Genomic DNA, 22,965 nt, shown 5'->3' with positions numbered 1-22,965 from the left:
ATTATCTACTTATTCCAGTCTCGGCATTTTAAGAATCTGATATATTTGCCGCACATTGCGCAAGAAGAAAATAAAAACAGTATTTTGCATTAGAATCTCTTCGCATATGGCACATATTTTAACAGCTTTTGCACTCCATCCTTCGCCGCAGCTCTAGTATTTTTTTTGTCTTTGTACAATTGTCTTAATTCATAACGCATTAATAATATAATACAGTACTCTTTAACATATATTGTTATCCTATTCTCTATCCTACTAGCCTGAAAACATGACATCCGCCAATATGTCTAACCCATTCTGCGCATCTCCCGAAGACTTCTTCGGCTCTGTTACTGCCGATAATAAAGGCTCATCAACCGCCGTCGCAGATGCACACGGCGAGCGCTCCTTCTCTGAAGCATACGCATGTGCGGGAACTGAACCCGGTAATAGTTTCTGTTGGTACAAAGGCTGGGTCACAGTTGGAGGATTTGACGTCACAAGTCGTTCCGTGGATGCAGAACTAGCAGGCATTTCATTCTTGATACCCAACGTCGATCCCCTCATCTGAGTCAATGAACTCACTGATGGCAGAGTCGTCGGCAGCAAATTGGTAGAGCTGATGCTTGGTAGAACACTTGCCTGCTGCTGCGGCGTATACAATGCGTTGCCAGCCGCCGCAGAATCACTCGCAGAAAGTCCAGATCCAGATTGCCTGTTTTCTCCTTGCGGTTCAGTAGTAGGAACAAAAGCACCAGCACCAGGCATTGGTGGAGAATGCTCCATAGCACGATTGATGCTCAAATTTAGCTTTACAGATGACACCTTTTGTTGTTCAGCGGCAGGTTTCACCACAGCCTCTTGCTCCCGTTTCTCTTGAAGAGCCTTCGCCTTCGCCTCTGCAGCCAGCTTTCTCTTCTCGGCCTCTCTTTTGCGCTCGCGCTCACGACGACGAGCACGATCAAGCTCGCGTTTTCGCTCGAGCTCCTGCTCGATTTGTCTCTCATGCTCGAGACGGATGCAACGATTACATACAAATTCAGAATCGCCACCGGATTCTTCTTCTTTCACATCAGCTTTCGGCTCGAGTCTTTTCTCATCTTTATTCAGGCTGCTTTCATTTGCGGCAGCACTGTCAGCACTCTCGGTTAGCTCATCATGGCTATTTTCATTGTCACCGTTACTACTCGCTTTGACGTTTTCCAATTCAGTGTTATCGCCTGATACCTCTTCCTTAGATTGCTGAAATTCGGCGATTTCCTCAAACCTTCGCAGCTCATCTGGCGCAAGATGAGACACATGCATCCAAATATCACATTTTCCACAGCACACGGAAAGCTCTCCGTCATCATAATTGTCGCCATAAATTCCACAATAGCAATCAAAGTACCAACGACTAGGACCTGGCGCAATTGTCGGCCGCTGCACAACATTTTCAGTTTGTTGCGTAGCTCGCCCTGCATTTCGCGCTGACCGCCGAGTCGGCTCATGGTCTACAGAACTTTGACGATCACTACGAGCTGGTGACGACGCGGCCACAGCTTGCAGTGCTGCCGGCTTTGAACCGCCAGCGGCGGCGGCGATCTTCTTACTCAGTTGCTCCTGCTTTCGCGCTTCCGCCTCCTGGAGCTTTATCTCTCTTGTCTTCAAGCGCTCTTCTCTCTCCCTTTCTCGCTGAGCACGAAGTTTTCTTTCTATCTTGCGCTGCGCCTTCTCTTCCTCCTGGCGCTCGAGTTCTAACCTCCTCTCTTCCTCTTCTTTCCTCCTTTGGGCCATAGCATCTCCACGGCCAGACCGCTTCCTGCTCTCAAATATTCTCATTTTTTCAATCTCTTTCAATTTCGCTTCCTCCTCTTGAATTCTTTCATCTTCAATTGATTGAATCACAGGTACCACATCCGACTTTAGAAGACTATATAACCGCTTCTCCTCCACCTTTGTCCGATCTCTGGTTTTCTTTGCTAAATCATCGACAAAGTCTTTCCATTCGCTATATACCGCACACACGCATCGCCAAGTATACGACTCTCCATCACGGGAAAAATCTGCTAATTCAGCATATTTGTCATGCTCTTGCTCGACGGGTGGTGCGCCATCGACAATCAAGTCTTCAATGCCTTCCTCTTGCTCCTCTTCTTCTTCGCAGTCTCGATCTGATTGCGGAGGTGGGGTAGCGGTTCTCCGTCTCTTGGAGCGTCGTGCTGCAGGCCATCCTGTGACTGCCCGTCGCTTCTTGCGCTTCGGTCTAGCTGAAGCAGCCAAAGCTTTCTGCTTCTTTTGTAGGCTATACACAGGTGCGTAGTGTCGAGCGTAAAGTCTATTGTCGTCGAGAAGAAAGTAAGTGTTGCCGTTCGAATCATAACCAATCGGGTCAACTCGCTATAGAAAAAAGGCTTTAGATGATATTGATGAAATCGAACAGCATGTTAATATTTACCCAGGCCACTTCGTATGCTTCCTGTAGATTGCCCATGCGTTCACGAAATCTCTCTGGGAGAAATGTCTGCCATTCACAGAGCTGGTAGACAACCAATATCTAAACAATATAGGTTAATATTATTTACTCTACGCATCAATTCACATATACTTACTTGATCAAACACAGACAGAGTTTCAAAGGCAATTGGATCATCATCTTCTCCAAACGGGTGCTGTATTGTAGGGCCTTTCTGTCGATACTGTCGACGAGTGTAGTCATCGAACTGTTCAAGCCTGGATAATTACGCGTCAACTATAGCCACATCACGGGCTAGGATAAAGGAATAGTGGCTTACTTTAGACCTCGCTGACTTGATAAGTTCTGTAATAGACAGAGCCTGATTTTTGGCAGAAAGACAAGAGGAGTGAGCCCAAGAAGCTCCTTTTCCAAATCCTGAGCGAAAACGGGTTAGTGATAAAAAAAAAAGTCAGATATCATACGAACCTCTACTCTAATATCATCCTCTTCCATCTTTATGGTATTTTTGAACATGAAGAGCCATTGAAAGAGAGCACTAAATTGCCACATATTACGGATTTGCTTCAATTTCAGCTGAACTTCGGGGTCGGGGACAGCGTCCGCGGCAGTAATAGAGGCTAGAGCAACCTCGACAGGGCCCATGAGCTGGCCGGTCGAGGTTATGTTGTTTTGCAGCGATGGTATCGCGGCAGCCGACGCCATTGAGATGCAATGTATAGAACGACGCCTGCACGCGTCGCGATGCCTGAATACTTTTGAGCCCCTTACTGTGGTTGTCTTTGTAGATGCCCAAAGTTGGTAATTTGCAAGCAAAAATAATAAAAAATATAGACTCAAATGACTAAAAATATACCACCGGATACAGCAATGCGGTAAAAACAAGCAAGTCCCTGTACAAACACGTCTGTCGAGCGCGTTTGAAGAATCAAGTCTGGTGCGTTGATTGAAGCGCTTGCTCGCGAAGGGAGAATGTCTACTGCTCTTTCGCCTGAGCTCGTCACTAAAACCCTTACCTCACAAATAGTACCATACCCTTGATTGTCACTCCTTTTCCCACGATTGCAGAACCAGCGAGAATCCTGCAGAGGAGCGATAATTTGGGCATTAAAGCACGACTCATCCTGACTCCGTGCTGCTTCGCCGAGAATCTTTCGCTTCCTATTGCTACCGATCCAGAGATACCGCCTGCGATTCTCCATCTTTCGACTGCTCGAAGCCTTCTAATATCTTCTTAGCTACGTTGTCGTTCTGATGTCGAGCGCTTCTGCCTCTCAGTTGCAATCTCAGTTGCAGTCACAGCAGCACCAGCAGGTTCAGGCTCAGATACAAGCCGCGCAGCAGCAGCAGCAGCAGCATCAAGCGCAATTACAAGCCCAGCTACAAGCTCAGCAGCAGCCGAGGAATAATTCGGTCGGAGGTGCAGATGATGAGGGAAAAATATACTCCTGGATACTGGAGCTGATGCAAGGCCCGTCTCGTGAGCAAGCGCTTCTTGAGTTATCCAAGAAGCGTGAACAATTTGACGATCTCGCTTTGATTTTATGGCACTCCTACGGAGTAATGGCAACGTTATTACAGGAAATTGTTAGCGTCTACCCAGCACTGTCACCCCCTACGCTTACTTCGTCAAGCTCGAATCGAGTATGTAACGCGTTAGCTCTTTTGCAGTGTGTGGCATCACACAACGAGACGCGGTCGCTTTTTCTCAATGCTCATATTCCTTTGTTTCTTTATCCGTTCCTTAACACGACGTCTAAGACTCGACCTTTTGAGTATCTCCGTCTGACTTCTCTTGGCGTTATTGGAGCTCTTGTAAAGAACGACTCCCCTGATGTCATAAATTTCTTGCTGTCGACCGAGATTATACCGCTCTGTCTTCGAATTATGGAGTCTGGATCCGAGCTCTCTAAGACTGTAGCTATTTTTATTGTGCAAAAGATTTTGCTTGACGATACTGGTCTTGCTTACATTTGCCAAACGTATGAACGGTTTTACGCGGTTGGTACTGTATTGGGCAATATGGTTACGCAGTTGGTTGAGCAACAGACAGTACGGCTATTGAAGCATGTTGTGCGATGCTATTTGCGATTAAGTGACAACCCGCGTGCCAGAGAAGCCTTACGGCAATGCCTTCCTGAGCCATTACGCGACGCTACGTTCAGTCATGCGCTTCGAGATGATGCAACCACCAAGCGATGTCTTGCTCAGCTGCTTGTCAATTTGGCGGATAATTACGATTGAGTTAATTATGACGTGTATAAAAGCGGTGCAATGGACCAGATTTTGACGACTTTAGTCGGGACCTAGCTCGTTGGCAACTCGTACCTAATGGAATCGATTATTGAAGCAGGTGTTTTCTAAAGAAACGAAAGCTTTGGAAGTTTGAAAGGGAAGTACGGATTTACGCATTATGTGATTATCTTTTCGGCTGACTCTACATGAGGTCCCAAAAGAGCGTTGACTTTGTTGCTGCATCATGAACAGTGCGCGAGCCTGAGGTTTTATTATCTCATGGTTCGAGCAGAGTATATATCGACGAAGAAGCACATTACTGGAGCAATGAAGCCGTCCATAAAGGTTGCAATGCATTTGATTTATGATTTAGTCTGGATACAGATAATACTACCGATTATTATACATATACATATCATACATATCATACATATAATTCGTATAGTAAGCATTAATCATAACGCTGCTGGTACAAAGGAGAATGGGTGGCAAAGGAGGCGCGATGGCTGGAGAACTATTGTACCTCTTTCCAGCACGCAATGGCATCACATTAACAATAGCTTTGATTTACACACTGGCCACCGTCGGCTTGACCGTATCTTTACTCTGATTGCGTACTTGATAGCCTGCGCCGCGATATGAAAGTTAAACTACATTTCTACTCTTATTCGCAGCCAAATGCTGACAGGAGTACGCGTACACATTCACTCTGTGAGCCTCCTCGGTGCCCGCCCAAAGTTACAGGGCGAGAAGCAGTTGGCGTCGGGTTCGTGTAGGCCTTAAATTGACTTTCGCTGTCAGCGGAGCGGAGTCTTTTATCTCGAGGCCAGAAGAGATAGTAGGGCGGAGTTTGCGCAGACGTTAGACAAATAATCGGCAACTGTGAGTGTGGAACTCTGCAATCTGCAAGCACTCGGTAAGCACTCGGCAAGTATTGCAAATAATAAAGAATACGAAGTGAACCTCATTCCTTCTCATCCTCTTATCTCAAGGTTTGACCAACAAACTGAAATAGAGCGGTAGCTGGCGGCTTGAACGCCGGTGTCTTGGACGAAGGTTTCTGTGGCTGATCCGAGCCGTCACTGATTGGCTGCTCTACGACGCCCAGCACAAGTGTTAGTCACTTACATAACTGCACAAACCACGCGGCTCGCTGACTCACTCTTAAGAACCCACTTTCGCTCCCTGGTTCTTTCCTCTTTTTTTCCCCACCTTCCAAACGCTCATACACTCCAGAAAGATATTTAGAAACTAGTTTACAATGGCTACTTTCTAATTTATACTTTCTTTCCGTGCTCTCTATCTCCTAGTCTAAACAGCCTCCGCCTCAAGCTTTAAGCTTCGGCAACTTTTCGTTTCCTCTCGCTTTACGCATTGTCTGGTCAGCATTATTTGCTAACCCCTTCCAACTACCGTCATCCGTTATGGCTTCCCAACCAAGAATTTTGCGGCTTTCCAAGTCTGCCTCAACCCCTACTTTACTCTGTCCATCAGCCTCAGCAACAGAGTCTGCCTTTGCATTCCTGTGTCCTGTCTAATTCAGCCAATCAGCAGTATCTGCATACTTCTGGGTATTTTCCTATAATTCAACCATCAACTACTTTTGACCCTATCGATTTGAACAACCTTCCGCCTACCAACATGGTTCTCGCAATGAAGCAAGAGTTCGATTCTGATCTTCTCCTTCTCCCTGGTTTTGAGCACCAGAAAGAGAGCGACGCTCTCTTTCATGACTTTGGAGGATTCCCCGACATTGTCTCGATACCTGTCGATGACGGCGTGTCGGATGAGTCCTCGCGTCATTCTTCTGTCTATTCTACTCCCCAGTTTGCGACCATCTCTCCAGACGAGATTTTTGCTAACGCAACTCCTGCTCTTGATTCTTCAAGTATCTTTCCTTCTCCTTTTGAATCTCCGGATGAATCATTCGAGACTTCTCCTATGTTCGACTCTCATGATTTAGGTAACCCTGATCAGTGGCCATCATTGTTCAGTGAGACAAAGTCTAGGAGTGATCCTTCTTTGACTTCGTTTGCTAAGCCTGACATCGCCAAAGATAGAGCCTCTCGGCATAAGTCCGTGACGTCTGCTTCTTTTGCTCCTTTACGGCCATCGTGCTCACCAGAGCCTTCAGATCGTCAGGAGCGGTCAGTGTCGCCTGAAGGTGTCATCGTCGCTGCTGATGGTTCAGTCGTCGGTATTTCCGAAAGAAAAAGAAAGCGTGTTACTTCTCAGTCATACACTCGCCGCCCGCGTGTAGAGCCTCTTCCTCCTATCGTTGTTGGCGACGCCGAAGACAGCATCGCAGTCAAACGTGCTCGTAACACCCTTGCGGCTCGTCGTTCGCGAGAGCGGAAGATGCTGCGTCTTACCGATTTAGAGGTTCAGGTAGAGGCTTTAGTCACTGAACGTGATCAAGCCTTAAAGAGGGTTTTAGAGCTAGAGTCTGAAGTTAAAAGGTTGCGTGGATTGTGAGGATCTCCTTGCTTTTTTTGTTTGTTATAATGGGTTACCGTGGTATATTAAAAAGTTATCTGGTTTTCTAAAATAGTGGATATCGTGGGAAAAAATTTAGGCTTTTGTTAGGTTTAAAAAGTTGACTGATGGTATATGAGTAATGGTTTAGAGATTTGTGTTTTTTTTATAGTTTTATTATTTGAATTTGATAAATTTTCTAATAGAAATGATTATACTTTAGTAAATGTCGATAAGTAGAAACTGCAAACCAGGAAAGTATTATGAAGCTGCTTAGAAAAGATATGAATGGAACTCAATCTCCAAATACGGCTGCAAATAAATCTGCAGGAGCTCTGGGCTGTTCGAGAGCTTCATTCTCTTCAGGTCGAATATCCGAGCTCTTAAAGCGATTTTCGACCAAGTCAACTTTAATATCTGCGCCCTTGGCTAAATCTTTCAATACTGTATCAGACACTAGATCAGTTACTGGTGCAGCACGACTACCGATGCTATCCCATTCACGCGCAGAAGTTTCATGTTTGGTTTCTGATTGTAAGTCACCTGAGACGGTGAGAGGAGGTGAAATGCCGAATCTTTTGCAGAGAAGACGGCTCGGAGACCACAGATGCGCGCTCCGCGTCAAAGGGCCATACATGCCAAGTTCGGCTGCACGTTTTTTATCGTCATTGAGAGAAATATTCGAAGCAGACTTTTCGCCGCCTGCGCCAAGTATGATGACGTCTTCATCATCGATTGTTGAATCAGCTGCTGACGGTTTCGAGCCTGAAGTTGAGGAAGAGGATGTAAATCTATTTGCTAGCATACCACTAAGAGGCTTGAACAGCTCTGCTGATTTCTTGAACTCGCGAAGTTCTGTCAGCCATTCATCCATACTAAGACCGCTACGTCCTTCCCTTTGATTCTCCTTCAGTGGCAGCAGAATCTTATCCAGACTCACGATGCCAGCATGAGCCTCAAGATATGTTTTGTAGCGTGTTCTTTTGGCTGGGATATCGCTATAAGGCATAAATGCCGATTTGGATAAAGCAGAGAGTACAGTTTCGCGGCCGACTGAGGGAATGAGTTTTAAAATAGCGCCATCATCTGCAGGAGGCTTGTCTGAAGATGAAGCGGCCAGCAGTGTTTCGGATTTTGCAGGGGGTAGACTGGTATTCCCGGTAAGACTGACGATTTTGTCTCTCTGTTCTGGAGTTAAAAAGTCAAACACTGATTTTCCTTTGTTGGCTGATTCGCCTAGTAATTTTGACCGGCTAGAAATGTCCAGTTGTGGTAGCTCGACATTTCTTTCTGATGTCGAGACCATAGCAGCAAGTGTATTGGCGTGCAAATGTTGACTGCGGAATTCGGCAATCATTTTAGGAGTTACATGCGTGCGTGGATCCTTCATTATCAAGATTCCGGAAATGAAAGTCGTTGGAATAGCAGGTGGACGGTATCTCTCGATAAGGTTGCTCCAGGCTGTTATAGGAGGCGAACTAGAAAGCGTAAACCCAGAAAGAGGTGGCCGACCGTCGACACATAGTCGCACAGTTTTGGGTAAAGACACGCTTGAAGCAAAAGTTAATTTACCTTTGCGGGCTGAAGCAGAGATCTGCTTTATCTGTAGTTTTTTGGATGCCTTCTTTGGGCCAAGACTTTTGTCATAAAGCACAGGCTTGATTTCATATGGATCTTCGTCCTCCTCGTTGTCATCGAAATCAAGTAACACGCCTGAACCCATACCAGAGTTTTTCTTTTTTCTCAGAGAGGAAGCAGCAGGGAGGGCAGAAGACGAAAGCAGATCCTGTGGCATCGACTCAGATTGTAGGTCAAGCTGCCCAGACGCGCTATGCAGTCCCAGTCCATGCTTGTCTTGCTTCGTCTCTAGCTGCACAAACGACGCCGTCTGCCGAGGTGGCATCATGACTTTTCGACCTTCTATTAAAGTCTCCGTCAGCGGCCCGATTCCAAATCCGGGTTTCCATCCCATCTGACGTAAGAGTGCATAGCCGCTTGATTCGACAGTTGATTTGATTGGCATGGCGGTATACAGCATTGTTCCTTCAGACTGTACACTACTATGTAAGCGTAATGATGACGAGGTGACTATTTTTTCGTTTGAGCGTAAATCCGCGAGATCTTCTTCGTCCATGAAATCCTGAGGAGTGTAAGTCTGTTTATCGGTTCCGCTTTTTGAGGCATACTGAGACGGCTTCCAACCTAGGACGAAGTGTTAGCTATAAGACCAAAAGCACCCAACAATAATTTCATCAATATATTACCTTCTTTCGACCCAACTGTATTAAAGTAGCCGGCAGAGAAGCCACCAGTGAAGGCGCCATGAAAGCGCTTGCGGCCGCGCTCGTCACGGGCTTCCTGCTTCCAGACGGGTGCAAATTCTGAGAGTGCTGATGATGGCGTTCCAAGAAATATAGAATCAGACTGCGGATTTGAAGACAGCGGTCTTTTCCGCTGCGACATGCTGCATCTGAGTCGCCCTGCGAGAGACGCGATGAAGGGCAAGACAGCGTGCAGTATGAGCCGGAGTGAGAGTCGGCGGTTCCAAGCTGTATGGAACCGACCACTTGCGGCGGTTTGAACTGGGCGCTGAGCTGGTGGTTGCTGCTACACCCACCGCCTTGCGATCACCATCGCTCCTGACTCTAAACTGCTTTCTCCTCCGCTCAACGCCAATCCTTTCCGCCATGGCGCCCTCTGCGCCATCTCCTTCGCAGGTGCCGCTACCGTCAAATCCTCAGCTTCCTCCTCAGCTGCATCGTACTCACTCGTCCTCCTCCAAACGACGCACTCTCGGCGACTGGGACCTGCTCAAGACTATCGGTGCGGGTTCAATGGGCAAGGTCAAGCTTGCACGTCATCGTCTATCGGGAGAGCTTGCGGCCGTCAAGATTGTACCCAGGTATGTTCCCGAGGGCCAAATTCACCGCAACAATCCAAAGTACTTGCACATCATGCGTGCGGGCCCGGATGGTATCTCTGTAGACCCCGCCAAGATATCGCCTGATGAGAGCAAGGAGATCCGCACCATTCGCGAGGCCGCCATCGCCTCCCTCCTCGACCACCGCTATATCTGCGGTCTGCGTGAGGTTATGGCTATGACGCACCACTACTATATGGTTTTTGAAAATGTTGCCGGCGGTCAGATGCTAGACTACATCATCTCCCATGGTCGTTTGAAGGAGAAACAGGCCCGCAAGTTTGCCCGCCAGATCGCCTCTGCCCTCGACTATTGCCATCACAACTCGGTGGTCCATCGTGATTTGAAGATCGAAAATATTCTTATTTCAAAATCGGGAGACATCAAGATCATTGATTTTGGCTTATCGAACCTGTATTCTCCGCGCTCCTTGCTCAAAACATTCTGCGGCTCGCTTTACTTTGCCGCACCAGAATTGCTCAACGCGAAGCAGTATGTTGGTCCAGAAGTTGACATTTGGAGTTTCGGTATAGTTCTTTATGTCCTTGCTTGTGGCAAAGTTCCATTCGATGATCAAAGCATGCCTGCTCTTCACGCCAAGATCAAACGCGGTCATGTTGAATACCCGAGCTGGCTATCTCCAGGTACGTGTTTGAAATGCGGTTTGATATGGGCAACTATATTTGTATGGAATCGTTGAGCTGACGTTTGTTTTGAATATAGAATGCAAAAATTTGCTTTCAAGAATGCTGGTCGTTGATCCAAGAGCGCGTGCTTCATTATCAGAAATTATCAACCACCCATGGATGCTAAAAGGCTACGATGGCCCTCAGGACTCATATATAGCTCCAAGACGACCATTATCCTTGCCACTAGACAAGGAAGTTATAAAGGGAATGCATGGATTCGAGTTTGGAACAGACGAGCGCATTGAAGCAGATCTTACTGCAGTTCTTGAATCTGCAGATTATCAAGCTGCTTGTCAAGCTTGGTACCGCTCAGATGCCAACTCTGCTGTCGCTGGCTCAGCTGGTGGTCACTTCAATCTGTTTCTTGGCGGATCTCTATTTGATTCCGGAAGCAGTGCTTCACCGACTAGTGCGCACACTCCAAGAAAAAAATCTGCTTTTACATTTGATTTCTACAAGAAGAAACCCTCAAGTTCGTCGCCTTCGTCTTCTCAAGAGACCTTGAGTGATCTGCGCTTGCCCGATCCAACAAACGCTTACCATCCTTTGGTCTCAATATACTATCTAGTAAGAGAAAAGCAGGAACGAACGAGAAGAAGACCAACACTTGAGACCACAGGATCTGCATTTTCTGTCAATTCTACTGGAACATCAGTGCCCGTTGCATTTTCTGGAAACAATGCTCTACGAGACAGCGAACTTGCTCCCTCTGCTTCCGTTCTTAGCTCGAGACAGCCTCGTCTTGGCCGCTTAGAGATACCAGTCATTCCGGTTCCAGAGACTGCACACACACATACCCAATCAGCATCTCGTACTGTGTTTCCTGGACGTTCGCGTAGCGTTAACCACGGACATAGCGGCTATGTTCCGAATCGATCAGGTTCAAATCTATCCGCATCTCCAAAGAGCAATTCTGAAAATAGATCCTCCCCCACTCCACCACAATACTCGCCTGTTTTCAATGGTGGCACTAGACCCTCTCATCCGGCAGATCTGCCTACAATTCCTTCTGAATCTAATAGTCCAGATGAGTATGGCCGAGCAGGCTCAGCAGCAGTAGCTAGTCCATCATTTCACGATTCCCATAGCGGTTCAAATATCCCTACTTCTGCTAGTCCAACCAAGCGTGATGGTTTATCGATTGGAGGGATTTTTAGACGTCTGTCTACTAGACGCCAGCAAAGATCACATAGTATGAGCACGGGTGGTCATAGTGGAGGCATGGTTCCACCCCTTAGTCCAAGTGCAACATCTGCTTCTTCTGATGAGGAGCGACCCCAGCCATTACCTACCATCGGGTCCTTCGATGCCAGTGCGTATGATGAGATTCCACAGCCTTCCACCGCTATGCCTGGTCCTCCACCGCACGAACAACGCCAGCCTGGTGTTACTTTTGTGACAGAAACAGAGACACGTCCCGGAGTAGGAAAATCTTCAGGAAATGCCCCTCAGTCTTTTATTCGCTTTGAGCGTCTATTCTCAAGAGCGTCTAATCTTGGTCGGTCTACTTCAATTTCCGAAGGTACCTACAACAGACGAGTAAGCCGCGGATTAAATTAAGCAAAAGTAGCAAGCAGAAGTTATGTCTGCTGATTTGTATATGATATGACGTGCCAGCAACACCGTAAATGTATTGAATCCTGTGCGGTTGCCGACACTTCTTCGAGAGCCGCAGCTCATATGTGGCTTGGTAAGCATGGTTAGAGAGTTTTGTGCATCGTGTATTTGGCGATAATGTTTACAGGTATTATTTTGTCAGATTATAATAATTTTTATGGGCATAAGAGTAAACTTTTTGTGCCAAAATGCGTGCACACATACACATTAGGTAGAGAGCGCTCTATAACTGATAAAAAAGCTATTCGATAAACAGCAATACTTCTTTCAATTTGAACACAAACAGTACATCTACGCCTGCAACCTAAAAAAATACATACGACCTATCCAAAAGAAAATCAAAGGCCGGTAAAGTTAAAAAGATAAGATGTCGTAGCCAAACTATATAGGATTAGGCATCATACCTATCTTTCAACATATGCCTAGCTTCGTCTGGAATTTGACTCATGACCAGCTGATCCCAGTCGCTTACCAAACATTTATAACCACCTAAAACAGTGGAAAACATATGCACTAATTCATCAGACGGCTCGGAGTACATCCCGATTGCTTCTACAAAATCTGGAAGACATCCTTGCAGACCGTTTGGGTTAATCACCACGATCTTGCACATTCCCTTGAAAGCACTCTCTTTTTCATCCGTATCTCTGATCATCCGCAAAGCTTTACACCAATAAGCTGCAAATGTATCCAGCCTTGGTGCAATCACCTCCGGGCACGAAATCCCAAGTCGACCGATCGTAATTGCTGCGTTTTCAATGATCGTCTGTTCGACATATCCGTTGATGGCCACGACGACAATAAGTCTTTCCATTAGCGGTCCCACAAATGGCCGAATATCCTCTCCCAGTTGCAATGCGATTTCTCCCGCTGCCCAAGTGGCATTATTACATACCGACGAGCATCCTGGATCTCGTGAGTCAATCTGAGGAATTAACTCAGTCATAATCGAGGGAATAAATGGCTTTAAAACATCGAAACAACCAATTGCCATGTCGCCTATAAGAGCAAATCCACTTTGGCGAACTTCATGTACAGGGTCTCTGAGACACATAAGAACCATTTGCATTAGAGGATACTGCGACTGGTCGATGAGCTGGCTTGCAAGAGAACCTAATCCCTGAATCAAACCATCTAAAAGATCTAAAGCGGTAACAAGAAAGTCTTTGTCAGGAATCTCGAGGGTGGGATCCACAGAAGCCTCTTGAGCCATAAGCAAATTGTCATGCAATATTTTAACAGCGCGCTGAAACACTGGTTGAGCATACGGAGCAAAATTGTCTCCCAAAGCTGCTGTAACAGAAGACAAGCATTCAAGCAATGGGAATAAATCAGTATCGTCGTCACTTAACCGTTGCCACCGCTCAATCAACGGGGGTAGCAAAAGATCAATGCATTCTTTACTCTTCATAGCATATCCAATTTTGTCTACTAGAGTTTGAATAGCGTCGTAAAGAATTGCAAGATTTTTGCTTTGATACTTTTGAAAACAGAGAGTCAAATTTTGTAGAATGTGCATCAAGTATGGCACAAGCAAACCGCCTGCCTGCTCGGCGAAGTTGGCAAATCCGCTACATCCAGCCTCTTGTACCTTTTTGTTGACATCCAGGCAGCATTTCAATAACTACAACTTGTTAGACTCAAGAATTGAAATATGAGAATGTGTTCTAACGTGCTTACCCCTGTTAATACCGGAATAAACTCTTGCTCATAGCCAATATCCGCGGACCGATAGCAAATCCAACTGCTGTAACGGCCCAAAGTCCAGCAGGTTATTTGTCGGATCGGAGCCTATCCAAAATGTTAAAACAGAAAAATTTATGAAGCCACATCCAGCTAAACGTACAACAGGATCATTAAGGGATTGAACAAAATAAGGAATAACTTCTGGCAGAAACGGGGACATTCCGTCAACACAACCTTCTGCGATGGCACCATATGCAAGAATCGCGGCCTCACGCACAGGCCATTCGTGAGATACCAAATTCTGTTTCAGTGTTGGGAGACTAAACTGCAGAATACTTTCATGATAGCTGCTTGCAAATATATCTAGGGCTGCAGCTGAGCATTTGCGTAAATTCCAATCAGATAAATCCATACTATAATCGTCATCGTCCTCATCATCATCATCATCATCGTCCTCATCATCGTCCTCGGCATCAAATTTGTTGTTATCTGCAAGCCCATTATCTAAATTTTTATTGATATCTTGTGATAATTTCTCTGCGTTGTGCGCTGTGCGAGATTTGGCATGTGTTGGTCGAATGTCGGTTGCTTTATCTTCCATTTCAGCATCATCCTCGGCAAGAGATTCAAATCTAAGAATATCTTGTTCGGAATACACCATGCACCTGAACAAAACAGGAAGAATTTTAGGCAACAAACTAAGAACCTGATTTCGCAGCTGGTCATGTTCGGCCAAACCAAGAAGAAATTCGCATGCTTCTAGAGCCACCTGTTCATCATCATCGCCCATACAGTGCAGAGAATAATCAACAATGCCAGATAAATGCGGCACTAATTTATCTTCTCTCGCATCCAGAAGCATAACAAATGCTGTACATATATTTCGGCGAACATCCGGATCAGCATCTAAAGCCAACTCAAAGAGAGTTGTAAGAAATAGGTCAATATGCACGAAAAGTGCTTGTGACATCCTTAAAATAAACTGATTGAGGCATACAATGCACTGACTTCTCACTTTTGGAGAAGGAGAGCGAGCAAGCTCGAGAAAACGAGGAATCATGAAGGAGAGAATACGTTGGCCCTCTGGGTCACTATCGAGCTCTGAACCTGAATCTTCAAATAATTTGGCCAGTGCGCTTAAAGACCCTTCTTGAACAACGGGGTTATCGTGACTTGCTAGCGTCATAAGCTTGGGAAGGATGTCGGGCCAACTCTTAAATGAGCCTTTAATAACGAGAGCACTGACGACAGAGCCGGCAATGTTACGGATCATAGTGATCGGCTGCGACAAGCCAGAAACAATATGTTCCTTAATGTATTCGACCACTGATTGCTCTCGAGAAATCATTTCATATTGGGTCAGAATGTTGTTTTTGAGCATTAGCCCTGCAGAGGCTCGTAAGTGTATTTCAGCATCAGTCGTGGGATTGACAAAGATATCAACGAGATAGTTATTTAGATCTGGACGCGTTTGGCGTGCTTCTTCGAGAGTCTTTTGATAATGTTAATAAAAAGTCAATACAACCAAATGAAAATAGAATTCACCTTTGTAGCAGCTCCACGCAGTGCATTGTCAGGAGATAACGAGTTGACAAAAACAAGACGAAGCTGCTGCATGATCTCAGGCTGAGGAGACCACGACATTGTGCAGCAATGACAAGTTATGTGAAGGGTCAAAATCCAGCGAAATCAATACAAACGCAAAAGTCGCTTATTGACCAGAAATAGCATGTGAGTTTGGTAAGGTTATGCTCTGCTGAGTGCAATCCACTAACAACTACGAAAGAAATGCAAAATTCTGAATTGTTTAACCGTAAAATTGAAGTGCTGGGAATAGGAAAAAAAATCGCTGACAGCGAAAACTCTAAATTTTTCAGAAAGCTTATTGTCAACTTTATCGAGAACGCGTTCTCGGTCGTCGATATCAAATGCTACTCTATACTTGATCACAAAAAGGTTGTGTTGCACTGAATAGCCGGATTATATTTCTTTTAATTGAAACTGACTTGTGCAATCGTATTAATAATTAGCACCTGATATCCTATTTTTCCTACTAGCATATCATGCTATGTAATCCTACCTTGCCTCTGGTAACATTAGCACTCTGAACAGAATACTCTAGCTGCCTGCTCACTATTGACAAATGGTAATTAATGATGCCAAATTGATAGATTCTTCGTGCGACTTAGGTGTAGAACAAAATTCGTCCCTTTGGGAATATGAGCTCTACCGGACTGCAAGCAAGACAGCGCCGAGACAGTGCTTTACGAATAACTTTCAAATGCAATTATCATGAAAGCAATAGCAGAAGGAAAGTCGCAATGTTGAAACCAGACAATAACTATCAGCGTCACACGAATATATACGCCAACAAACCCAATACAGAAACCAGCTGCTTTGATGCATTACGATTCCAAACTCCAGTAATATTTAAGATTTGAAATTCATTCGTTAGGGGCATCGATATCCATCATCAAAAACTCTTTCGGAATTAGAAACGGCGCGTCAGCAAAATCTCTGTGATCATGATCCAGCAGAGAGTCGTCCACAGCCTCACCATTGGGTCGCTCATCGTCATCTGTGAGCTCTGCATCATCAATATCCTTAATATCACGAGCACGCTTTTTGATTGGTGGCCGAACGTATGGGTTGACGAGCAGAGCAGAGTCACTTTGAGCCCGCCGTGCAATGTCATGCTCCATCTGTAACTTGACAAGCGGCCTCTCAGGCTGCGGCAGCTTGTAGCCGTCGCTAATAGACTTGCGCACCTTCATACCAACTTGGACAAGCGAGGTCTGCACTTCGTGCGGAAGAGAATCATACGGGAGGCCAGGCGAGGACGAGGCATAGTAGGAGAATGACGGGGTGCTCGGATATTGGGAGGGGTCTGTGGAGTAGCGGCGCGAGACAGGGGAATGGCTGCGTGGAAAAACATGCGTCGAGATAAGTACACGCTTCGAGCGTGAGTTGTCTGCAGCAGGCTGTGCCAACGAGGACATCGCAGATGGAAGGGGCAATGCTGTGGGAATAGTGCTGTGCGAAGTGCTAGACATTCGATGGGCGCGAAGGGATGCCTGCAAAGGGGCTGGCTGCCATTACGCACTGATTATATAAGCGTCACGTGCTTATGTGATTCCCGGCAGGTTGCAGAAACTGCTGGCTGTTCGAGGGAAGGCTGATTAGCATCTGTCCGCACCGCGCCACTCAACATGTCCGACGAGTCGCCCAGGAAGGTCGAAGCTGCCATGGCTGCTCTTCATCTGGCTGCAAAGGAGACTCCGGCAGCTCCGAACCCTCTCGCTTCGGTCCAAGCGGCGCGAGGTATTCGGGCGCCAGTGCAGATCCCGCAGGATGTGCAGGACCGCATCCGCGCCTTTCAACTTTCACGCCAGAATCGCTCCCAGTCGTCGTCAAAAGAGCTGTCAGAGGATTCGGGTGACGAGCAGAAGATCAAGGGTATGCAGCAGCAACAGCAGCAACGGCAGCAGCAGCAGTTTGAACAGCAACGGCAGCGATTACAGCAACTCCAACTACAGCAGCACGAGCAGATGCAGCCAAAGCTTTCGCAACCTCAGATATCTTCTCAACCGCATGGCAGACCCCAGCCTAAGCTCTCTCTTTCTCAGCGTCGTGGGCTCGCTCTTAACTCGGGCTCCGGTCCGCGACCAAATATGGCATTGCCGTCCCCGTCCTCTGCTCCCGCGCTCAAACCCATGCACGTCAACGCCAATCCTCAATCACTCTTCGCCTCTTATTCTCAGTACATCGACGTAGCCGCCGGCTCACTAAATTTTGCTGGTAAGGCATCGCTTGACGCCCACGGCATCAATTTCGCGTCGGGGTCAAGCTTCAAAATTTCTCTGGACGAACTCGAGCCTTTTGAAGAGCTTGGCCGCGGCAACTACGGCACTGTTACAAAAGTGCGCCATCGGCCAACAAACATCACTATGGCTATGAAAGAAATTCGACTTGAACTCGACGACAGCAATTTTCGGCAGATTGTTATGGAGCTTGACGTACTTCATAAGTGCGCCTCGCCTTACATTGTCGACTTTTACGGAGCTTTTTTTGTCGAAGGCGCAGTTTACATTTGCATGGAATATATGGATGGAGGTAGTTTAGATAAGCTATACGGTAGCGGTGTGGAGGAGCCTGTGCTTGCTAAGATTACAGAGGCTGTCGTCTGCGGCCTCAAGGTGCTGAAAGATGACCATGATATAATACATCGTGATGTTAAGCCAACCAATATTTTGGCTTCAAGCTCTGGGAAAGTAAAATTGACAGATTTTGGTGTCAGTGGGAATCTGGTAGCATCCATTGCTCGCACTAATATTGGATGTCAATCTTACATGGCCCCCGAGCGTATCAAATCAGCGAACCCTACTGATGCAATTACTTATACGGTGCAGTCGGATATCTGGAGTCTTGGTCTGACGCTACTAGAAATTGCAAATGGATCTTACCCTTATCCACCCGAGACGTACGGAAACGTTTTCAGTCAGCTTAGTGCGATTGTTGATGGTGAGCCACCAACTTTGCCTGAGCCCCGGTTCTCACCCGACGCAGCAAAGTTCGTCAAGCAATGGTAGGCTTCCTCTATTCGGTATGAAATATGTTAAACAATTACTAACTGCCAATCTGTTTGATTTAGTCTAAACAAGGATGCGGTACTACGGCCTACATACGGCAAGCTGCTGGCGCATCCATGGCTGGTAAAATTTCGTAATATAGATGTTGACATGGCCAGCTGGGTGAAGGAAGCCATGAAGGCCAAGTCTCGAGGAGGCAGCGCTGGCGGAGCTCCACCAGCGCTGCATGCAGGAGGAGGAATATCAGGCATGTAATTGGCTCCAAAATATATACAAGTTTTACATGTCGTGTCCAACTAATTACCTCATATCGCCCATATATAACGTAAGCCGATATGCTCATGTCAAAAGTCACGTGATAGGACCGTGCGGGTGGCATCGGCTTTGGGCACATTTTAGTGTGCCCCGTGGCGGCGCCAATAATTCAATCGTTCAACGCCTCTTTTTTTTTGCGCCTTTGTTACATGCTCGCTGATACCACAGCGCACTCTCACTCGGCCATTTATCACCCCCTATCGCCTCTTATTGCTTGATTACTTATGCCGGCTATCTCAGCTCTCCCTCTTCCCGCTGTTGAGCGTCCACGTCGGCGCAGCATGGCCTCGCATGCTCAGACCCATCTGCGTCTGGCCTCGATACCCTCCAGCTCCCCGGCCTCTGTCGACAGAGATCTGCCTCCGCAACCTGCTGCAGACATCCGCGGGCGCACCGCTGAAATAGCATCCCTTGCGCTCGAAGACTCTTTTGCGCCCGTGCCTGTGCCGCCACTGTCTTCATCGGGCGAGTCTACGCTCACTTTGCTTCTACGCTCTGCAAACGACCACCCGCTAGCAGACCCGCTAACCCTCTCCCCCACCTCATCCGCCTCTTCCTCTATTCCTTCGTCTCCTGATCCACTATCCTTTAATGCTGACATCTCCGAAGATGATGAAATTTCTGAAAATCAACCCCTAATGTCAAGTACGTCCCGCTACGACCATGAATTTGGGTTTTCAGACACCGCGGAGCGCGTGCCTAATACGTCTTGGTTTCGTCGGCTAGCAAAATCTCTATCTGTTACCTCTTTGGGATCGCTCTCGTCGCCTGCTTCTAGGCATTCATCAACCTATGTCCGCCATAATTTTCTCAACTGCTCTGCTCCTCCTCTTAAACAGATCTCGCTTTACTTTCGGGTGCACCGCACAAATCTTCTACTCCCATTTAAGTACATCCCGTCCGTCATCCTGGGCGTTCTTCTCAACATTTTAGATGGACTATCATACGGCATGATACTCTTTCCTCTTGGAGAACCCATTTTCTCGTCCCTGGGACCACAAGGTCTTTCTATGTTCTATGTGTCTTGCATTGTCTCCCAATTAGTATACTCTTCGGGTGGCTCATTTTTTAAAGGCGGGGTGGGGTCAGAAATGATTGAGGTTGTTCCTTTTTTTCACTCAATGGCATATACCCTTCTAACTCGAATCGGTGAAGACAAGCCAGACGCTGTACTTGCTACGACAGTACTGGCTTATTCGATATCATCAGTGGTGACTGGCTGTGTCTTCTTTCTTCTCGGATTTGCTCGGATTGGATCTTTAATTGGCTTCTTCCCTCGTCATATTTTGGTAGGATGCATCGGAGGCGTAGGCTGGTTTCTTATCTCCACTGGAATCGAGGTCTCATCTCGCATAGAAGGCAGTATGGCTTATAACTGGCAGACTGCCGTGTTTCTTTTTTATCCAATGACTTTCATCAAGTGGACGATTCCTCTGGCACTCGCATTTGTTCTTCTGGCATTAGAGCACTTTATTGAACATCCGCTTTTGGTACCTATGTATTTTATCGTCATATTTTTCGGCTTTCATTCGCTGGTTTCTCTTATTCCTGGTCTCTCTCTTCCTGTGTTGCGTGACTTGGGCTGGGTATTTGTTAGTCCTGAAGCAAATGTACCTTGGTACAGCTTTTACAGCCTCTACAATTTTTCCGTCGTTGATTGGCCCGCATTATTTTCCACAATACCTGCAATGTTCGCTCTTACTTTCTTTGGAATTCTCCATGTACCAATTAATGTGCCTGCTCTTGCAGTTTCTGTCGATGAAGATAATGTCGATGTAGATCGCGAACTTATTGCTCATGGTATTTCGAATGCACTATCCGGATTTTGTGGCAGCATTCAAGTAAGTGCTACCCAACTTTCCAATGATAATCCTTTAATCGTCCTAACTTGTCAATTTTTAGAATTATCTAGTGTACACCAACAGCTTGCTGTTTATCAGAAGCGGTGCCGACAGCCGTATTGCTGGATTTATGCTCGCGATAGCAACTTCAGCGGTCATGCTAGCCGGGCCGAGTGTTATCGGAATAATTCCTGTTATGGTTGTCGGAGCTCTTATCTATTTGTTAGGTATTGAGCTTATGCGCGAAGCTTTATATGACACATGGGGCCGAGTAAATCGTTTTGAGTATTTTGTTATTGTTGCGATTATATTGGCAATGGGTGTTTGGGATTTTGTATACGGTATTATCATCGGAATCATTCTTGCTTGTGGCTCTTTCGTAGTTGAGTCTTCACAGAAATCTGCAATCAAGGCTACTTATTCAGGAGCTGTCGCTAGATCTACAGTACGCCGTCATCCATTTCAGCAACGTTTCCTAAAGGAAGTAGGAGACGAAATTCTTGTCGTGAAGCTTTCTGGGTTCTTGTTTTTTGGGACCATTGTATCGGTTGAAAAAAAGATCCGTGAGCTTCTTGATGCACATAACGAACAGTCGCAAAATGTAAAATACCTGGTTATCGATTTTCAAGGAGTCAGTGGCCTTGATTTTTCAGCGGCGGAAGCATTCACACGAATGCACCGATTGATGGATTCTCGCAGAATTGAGCTTATTCTGTGTGCTTTGTCAGACGAAGCCTCCAATGGCTTGCAGGCAGTCGGCCTATGGGAGACTAATGATCCTGATAATGATATTCATATCTTTTCTGATTTGAATTCTGCGCTTGAGTGGTCAGAAAATCAACTTCTCGCTGTTTATTACCAAGTCAGGGAACAGCAGAAAATTGCATCCATACAATCATCCTCTTCCCATAGTGAAGGGAAGAAAAAGCCTTCTTCTTTTATTGATGACATGCATGAAGTTGAGCATTTGAGATTGAACTCTGCGCTTTCTGAGCACCTTATTGCTTCGTCTTCACCCCGTCAGACTCATATTCACAGAGCAAGCTCGAGCGCAATGCTGGCCGATCCGACATTTGCGTATGATCTTCAAGTCGCACCTGAGGCAGTAGGCAGTACCGCTTCTAGTTCAGAAACCCAGGCCTCTGATGATCATCATACTGCATCACCTCCACTCACTTTATTCTACCAGATAGTTTCCGATCTTACAGGTGAGCCAACATCTTTTTGGACATCTTTTTGCGAACTATTTGTCCGCGAAGAGCACAAAGCGGGAACTTATTTGTATCATCGCTCGGAAGATTCTGATGGATTTTACTTGGTAGAGAAGGGCGTGTTGAAGGCAGAATATATCTTGGATCAAGGTAAATTCACAGAAGCGATAGTTGCTGGTACCACTGCAGGCGAACTACCGTTCTTTTCTGAAACAAAACGATCAGCAAGTATGCTTGTGGAAAGAGAGGCTATTGTATGGAGACTCTCTAGTGATGCATGGAGAAAATTTATTTGCCATGATTCAAGTTCTGACAAAACTGACTTGGAAACTAGACAGAAAATTGCATTGGAATTTTACAAAGTAGCCATGAAGCTTACTGCTGAAAGATTTTCCGCTATTACTGCATATGTACTTACTTCTGCTAGTTAGATTGTTATTTTGTTTCTACCTCAAATGTATGTATCTCCATAATATACTGCTAAAGCTGGCATTGATCGCATGGAGATTGATATCTCGGATATCTTTCTCTTTTGTAAATCGCTCATGACTATTTGTCAGAGATTAATTTGCTACCTTGGTTTTCAATTTACTCGTAACATTTTAACATTTATATCTTATGTTGCTTAGTTCCTTAGGCACAATGGCTAATAGCATCATGATTTTGTGGCCATTTTTGTTGACTATTTACAGTGTTGAATAAGAGGCTAAGTAAGAAGAGGCTTATGCTTAGCATGTCAGTTATATTTCAGTGTGTAGGCTAGTCTCTGGCATAAGATATAGCATGCGGAAAGTGTATAAGGTTTAAGCATAATATCCAGCCATCACCACTCTGGCTGCTTTGAAAAAACATTCCTTGAAATGGCCTGCCAGAGGAAGAAGCAGACATAGCAAAGCTGTCAGAGCTGAGGTTTATCCATATTGATGAGATTACTTGTTGAGTGCTGGGTGTTT

General features: G+C 46.0%; 9 protein-coding genes across 9 annotated transcripts; 5 read left to right on the top strand and 4 right to left on the bottom strand.

The window, feature by feature from the left end:
• Positions 1 to 76: 76 nt before the first annotated feature.
• V2V93DRAFT_366056 (uncharacterized protein) lies at positions 77 to 3,389 on the bottom strand. The gene is made up of 5 exons (XM_066909225.1): positions 2,903 to 3,389; positions 2,754 to 2,851; positions 2,571 to 2,691; positions 2,417 to 2,515; positions 77 to 2,358 (listed from the first exon to the last, which is right to left on the bottom strand). Exons 1-5 carry the CDS (start codon positions 3,137 to 3,139, stop codon positions 256 to 258), a joined length of 2,658 nt encoding a protein of 885 aa, XP_066766796.1. The 5' UTR covers positions 3,140 to 3,389; the 3' UTR covers positions 77 to 255.
• Positions 3,390 to 3,488: 99 nt separating this feature from the next.
• Positions 3,489 to 5,086, top strand: V2V93DRAFT_366053 (putative cell differentiation protein rcd1). Its single transcript, XM_066909224.1, has one exon. The coding sequence runs from the start codon at positions 3,689 to 3,691 to the stop codon at positions 4,676 to 4,678; it is 990 nt and encodes a 329-aa protein (XP_066766795.1). The 5' UTR covers positions 3,489 to 3,688; the 3' UTR covers positions 4,679 to 5,086.
• A 796-nt stretch (positions 5,087 to 5,882) lies between these two features.
• On the top strand, positions 5,883 to 7,371 carry V2V93DRAFT_366050 (uncharacterized protein). The gene has a single exon (XM_066909223.1). The coding sequence runs from the start codon at positions 6,311 to 6,313 to the stop codon at positions 7,142 to 7,144; it is 834 nt and encodes a 277-aa protein (XP_066766794.1). The 5' UTR covers positions 5,883 to 6,310; the 3' UTR covers positions 7,145 to 7,371.
• Positions 7,319 to 9,645, bottom strand: V2V93DRAFT_344048 (uncharacterized protein). The gene is made up of 2 exons (XM_066907858.1): positions 9,409 to 9,645; positions 7,319 to 9,346 (listed from the first exon to the last, which is right to left on the bottom strand). Exons 1-2 carry the CDS (start codon positions 9,605 to 9,607, stop codon positions 7,440 to 7,442), a joined length of 2,106 nt encoding a protein of 701 aa, XP_066766793.1. The 5' UTR covers positions 9,608 to 9,645; the 3' UTR covers positions 7,319 to 7,439.
• A 22-nt stretch (positions 9,646 to 9,667) lies between these two features.
• Positions 9,668 to 12,629, top strand: V2V93DRAFT_332991 (kinase-like domain-containing protein). Its single transcript, XM_066907684.1, has 2 exons — positions 9,668 to 10,708; positions 10,788 to 12,629. Exons 1-2 carry the CDS (start codon positions 9,832 to 9,834, stop codon positions 12,311 to 12,313), a joined length of 2,403 nt encoding a protein of 800 aa, XP_066766792.1. The 5' UTR covers positions 9,668 to 9,831; the 3' UTR covers positions 12,314 to 12,629.
• On the bottom strand, positions 12,398 to 15,881 carry V2V93DRAFT_384962 (armadillo-type protein). Its single transcript, XM_066912227.1, has 4 exons — positions 15,602 to 15,881; positions 14,217 to 15,548; positions 14,051 to 14,161; positions 12,398 to 13,994 (listed from the first exon to the last, which is right to left on the bottom strand). Exons 1-4 carry the CDS (start codon positions 15,698 to 15,700, stop codon positions 12,762 to 12,764), a joined length of 2,775 nt encoding a protein of 924 aa, XP_066766791.1. The 5' UTR covers positions 15,701 to 15,881; the 3' UTR covers positions 12,398 to 12,761.
• Positions 15,882 to 16,500: 619 nt separating this feature from the next.
• Positions 16,501 to 17,055, bottom strand: V2V93DRAFT_322598 (uncharacterized protein; the record flags this gene model as incomplete). Its single annotated transcript, XM_066907412.1, has 1 exon — positions 16,501 to 17,055. One exon carries the CDS (start codon positions 17,053 to 17,055, stop codon positions 16,501 to 16,503), a length of 555 nt encoding a protein of 184 aa, XP_066766790.1.
• A 549-nt stretch (positions 17,056 to 17,604) lies between these two features.
• V2V93DRAFT_322728 (kinase-like domain-containing protein) lies at positions 17,605 to 18,900 on the top strand (the record flags this gene model as incomplete). Its single annotated transcript, XM_066907416.1, has 2 exons — positions 17,605 to 18,641; positions 18,708 to 18,900. The coding sequence occupies 2 exons, from the start codon at positions 17,605 to 17,607 to the stop codon at positions 18,898 to 18,900; spliced, it is 1,230 nt and encodes a 409-aa protein (XP_066766789.1).
• A 341-nt stretch (positions 18,901 to 19,241) lies between these two features.
• Positions 19,242 to 22,443, top strand: V2V93DRAFT_321935 (sulfate transporter family-domain-containing protein; the record flags this gene model as incomplete). The annotated part of the gene is made up of 2 exons (XM_066907379.1): positions 19,242 to 20,801; positions 20,863 to 22,443. 2 exons carry the CDS (start codon positions 19,242 to 19,244, stop codon positions 22,441 to 22,443), a joined length of 3,141 nt encoding a protein of 1,046 aa, XP_066766788.1.
• Positions 22,444 to 22,965: the final 522 nt, after the last annotated feature.

This window comes from Kockiozyma suomiensis (genome assembly GCF_038497685.1).
Source record: "Kockiozyma suomiensis strain NRRL Y-17356 unplaced genomic scaffold V2V93scaffold_4, whole genome shotgun sequence".
Classification (NCBI taxonomy): domain Eukaryota; kingdom Fungi; phylum Ascomycota; class Lipomycetes; order Lipomycetales; family Lipomycetaceae; genus Kockiozyma; species Kockiozyma suomiensis.
Note: the sequence above shows the minus strand (reverse complement) of the source record. Positions and strands in the feature narration are given on the sequence as shown.

Coding starts and splice junctions, on each gene's coding strand:
- V2V93DRAFT_366056 (XM_066909225.1), bottom strand. CDS start 3,139: ATGGCGTCGGCTGCCGCGATACCATCGCTGCAAAACAACATAACCTCG. Junction 2,692..2,753: donor TCAAGTCAGCGAGGTCTAAA/GTAAGCCACTAT, acceptor GTAATTATCCAG/GCTTGAACAGTTCGATGACT. Junction 2,359..2,416: donor AAGCATACGAAGTGGCCTGG/GTAAATATTAAC, acceptor TTTTTTCTATAG/CGAGTTGACCCGATTGGTTA.
- V2V93DRAFT_366050 (XM_066909223.1), top strand. CDS start 6,311: ATGGTTCTCGCAATGAAGCAAGAGTTCGATTCTGATCTTCTCCTTCTC.
- V2V93DRAFT_344048 (XM_066907858.1), bottom strand. CDS start 9,607: ATGTCGCAGCGGAAAAGACCGCTGTCTTCAAATCCGCAGTCTGATTCT. Junction 9,347..9,408: donor TACAGTTGGGTCGAAAGAAG/GTAATATATTGA, acceptor ACTTCGTCCTAG/GTTGGAAGCCGTCTCAGTAT.
- V2V93DRAFT_384962 (XM_066912227.1), bottom strand. CDS start 15,700: ATGTCGTGGTCTCCTCAGCCTGAGATCATGCAGCAGCTTCGTCTTGTT. Junction 15,549..15,601: donor TGCGTGGAGCTGCTACAAAG/GTGAATTCTATT, acceptor CATTATCAAAAG/ACTCTCGAAGAAGCACGCCA. Junction 14,162..14,216: donor AATCCCTTAATGATCCTGTT/GTACGTTTAGCT, acceptor CATTTTGGATAG/GCTCCGATCCGACAAATAAC.
- V2V93DRAFT_332991 (XM_066907684.1), top strand. CDS start 9,832: ATGGCGCCCTCTGCGCCATCTCCTTCGCAGGTGCCGCTACCGTCAAAT. Junction 10,709..10,787: donor CCCGAGCTGGCTATCTCCAG/GTACGTGTTTGA, acceptor TTTTGAATATAG/AATGCAAAAATTTGCTTTCA.
- V2V93DRAFT_366053 (XM_066909224.1), top strand. CDS start 3,689: ATGTCGAGCGCTTCTGCCTCTCAGTTGCAATCTCAGTTGCAGTCACAG.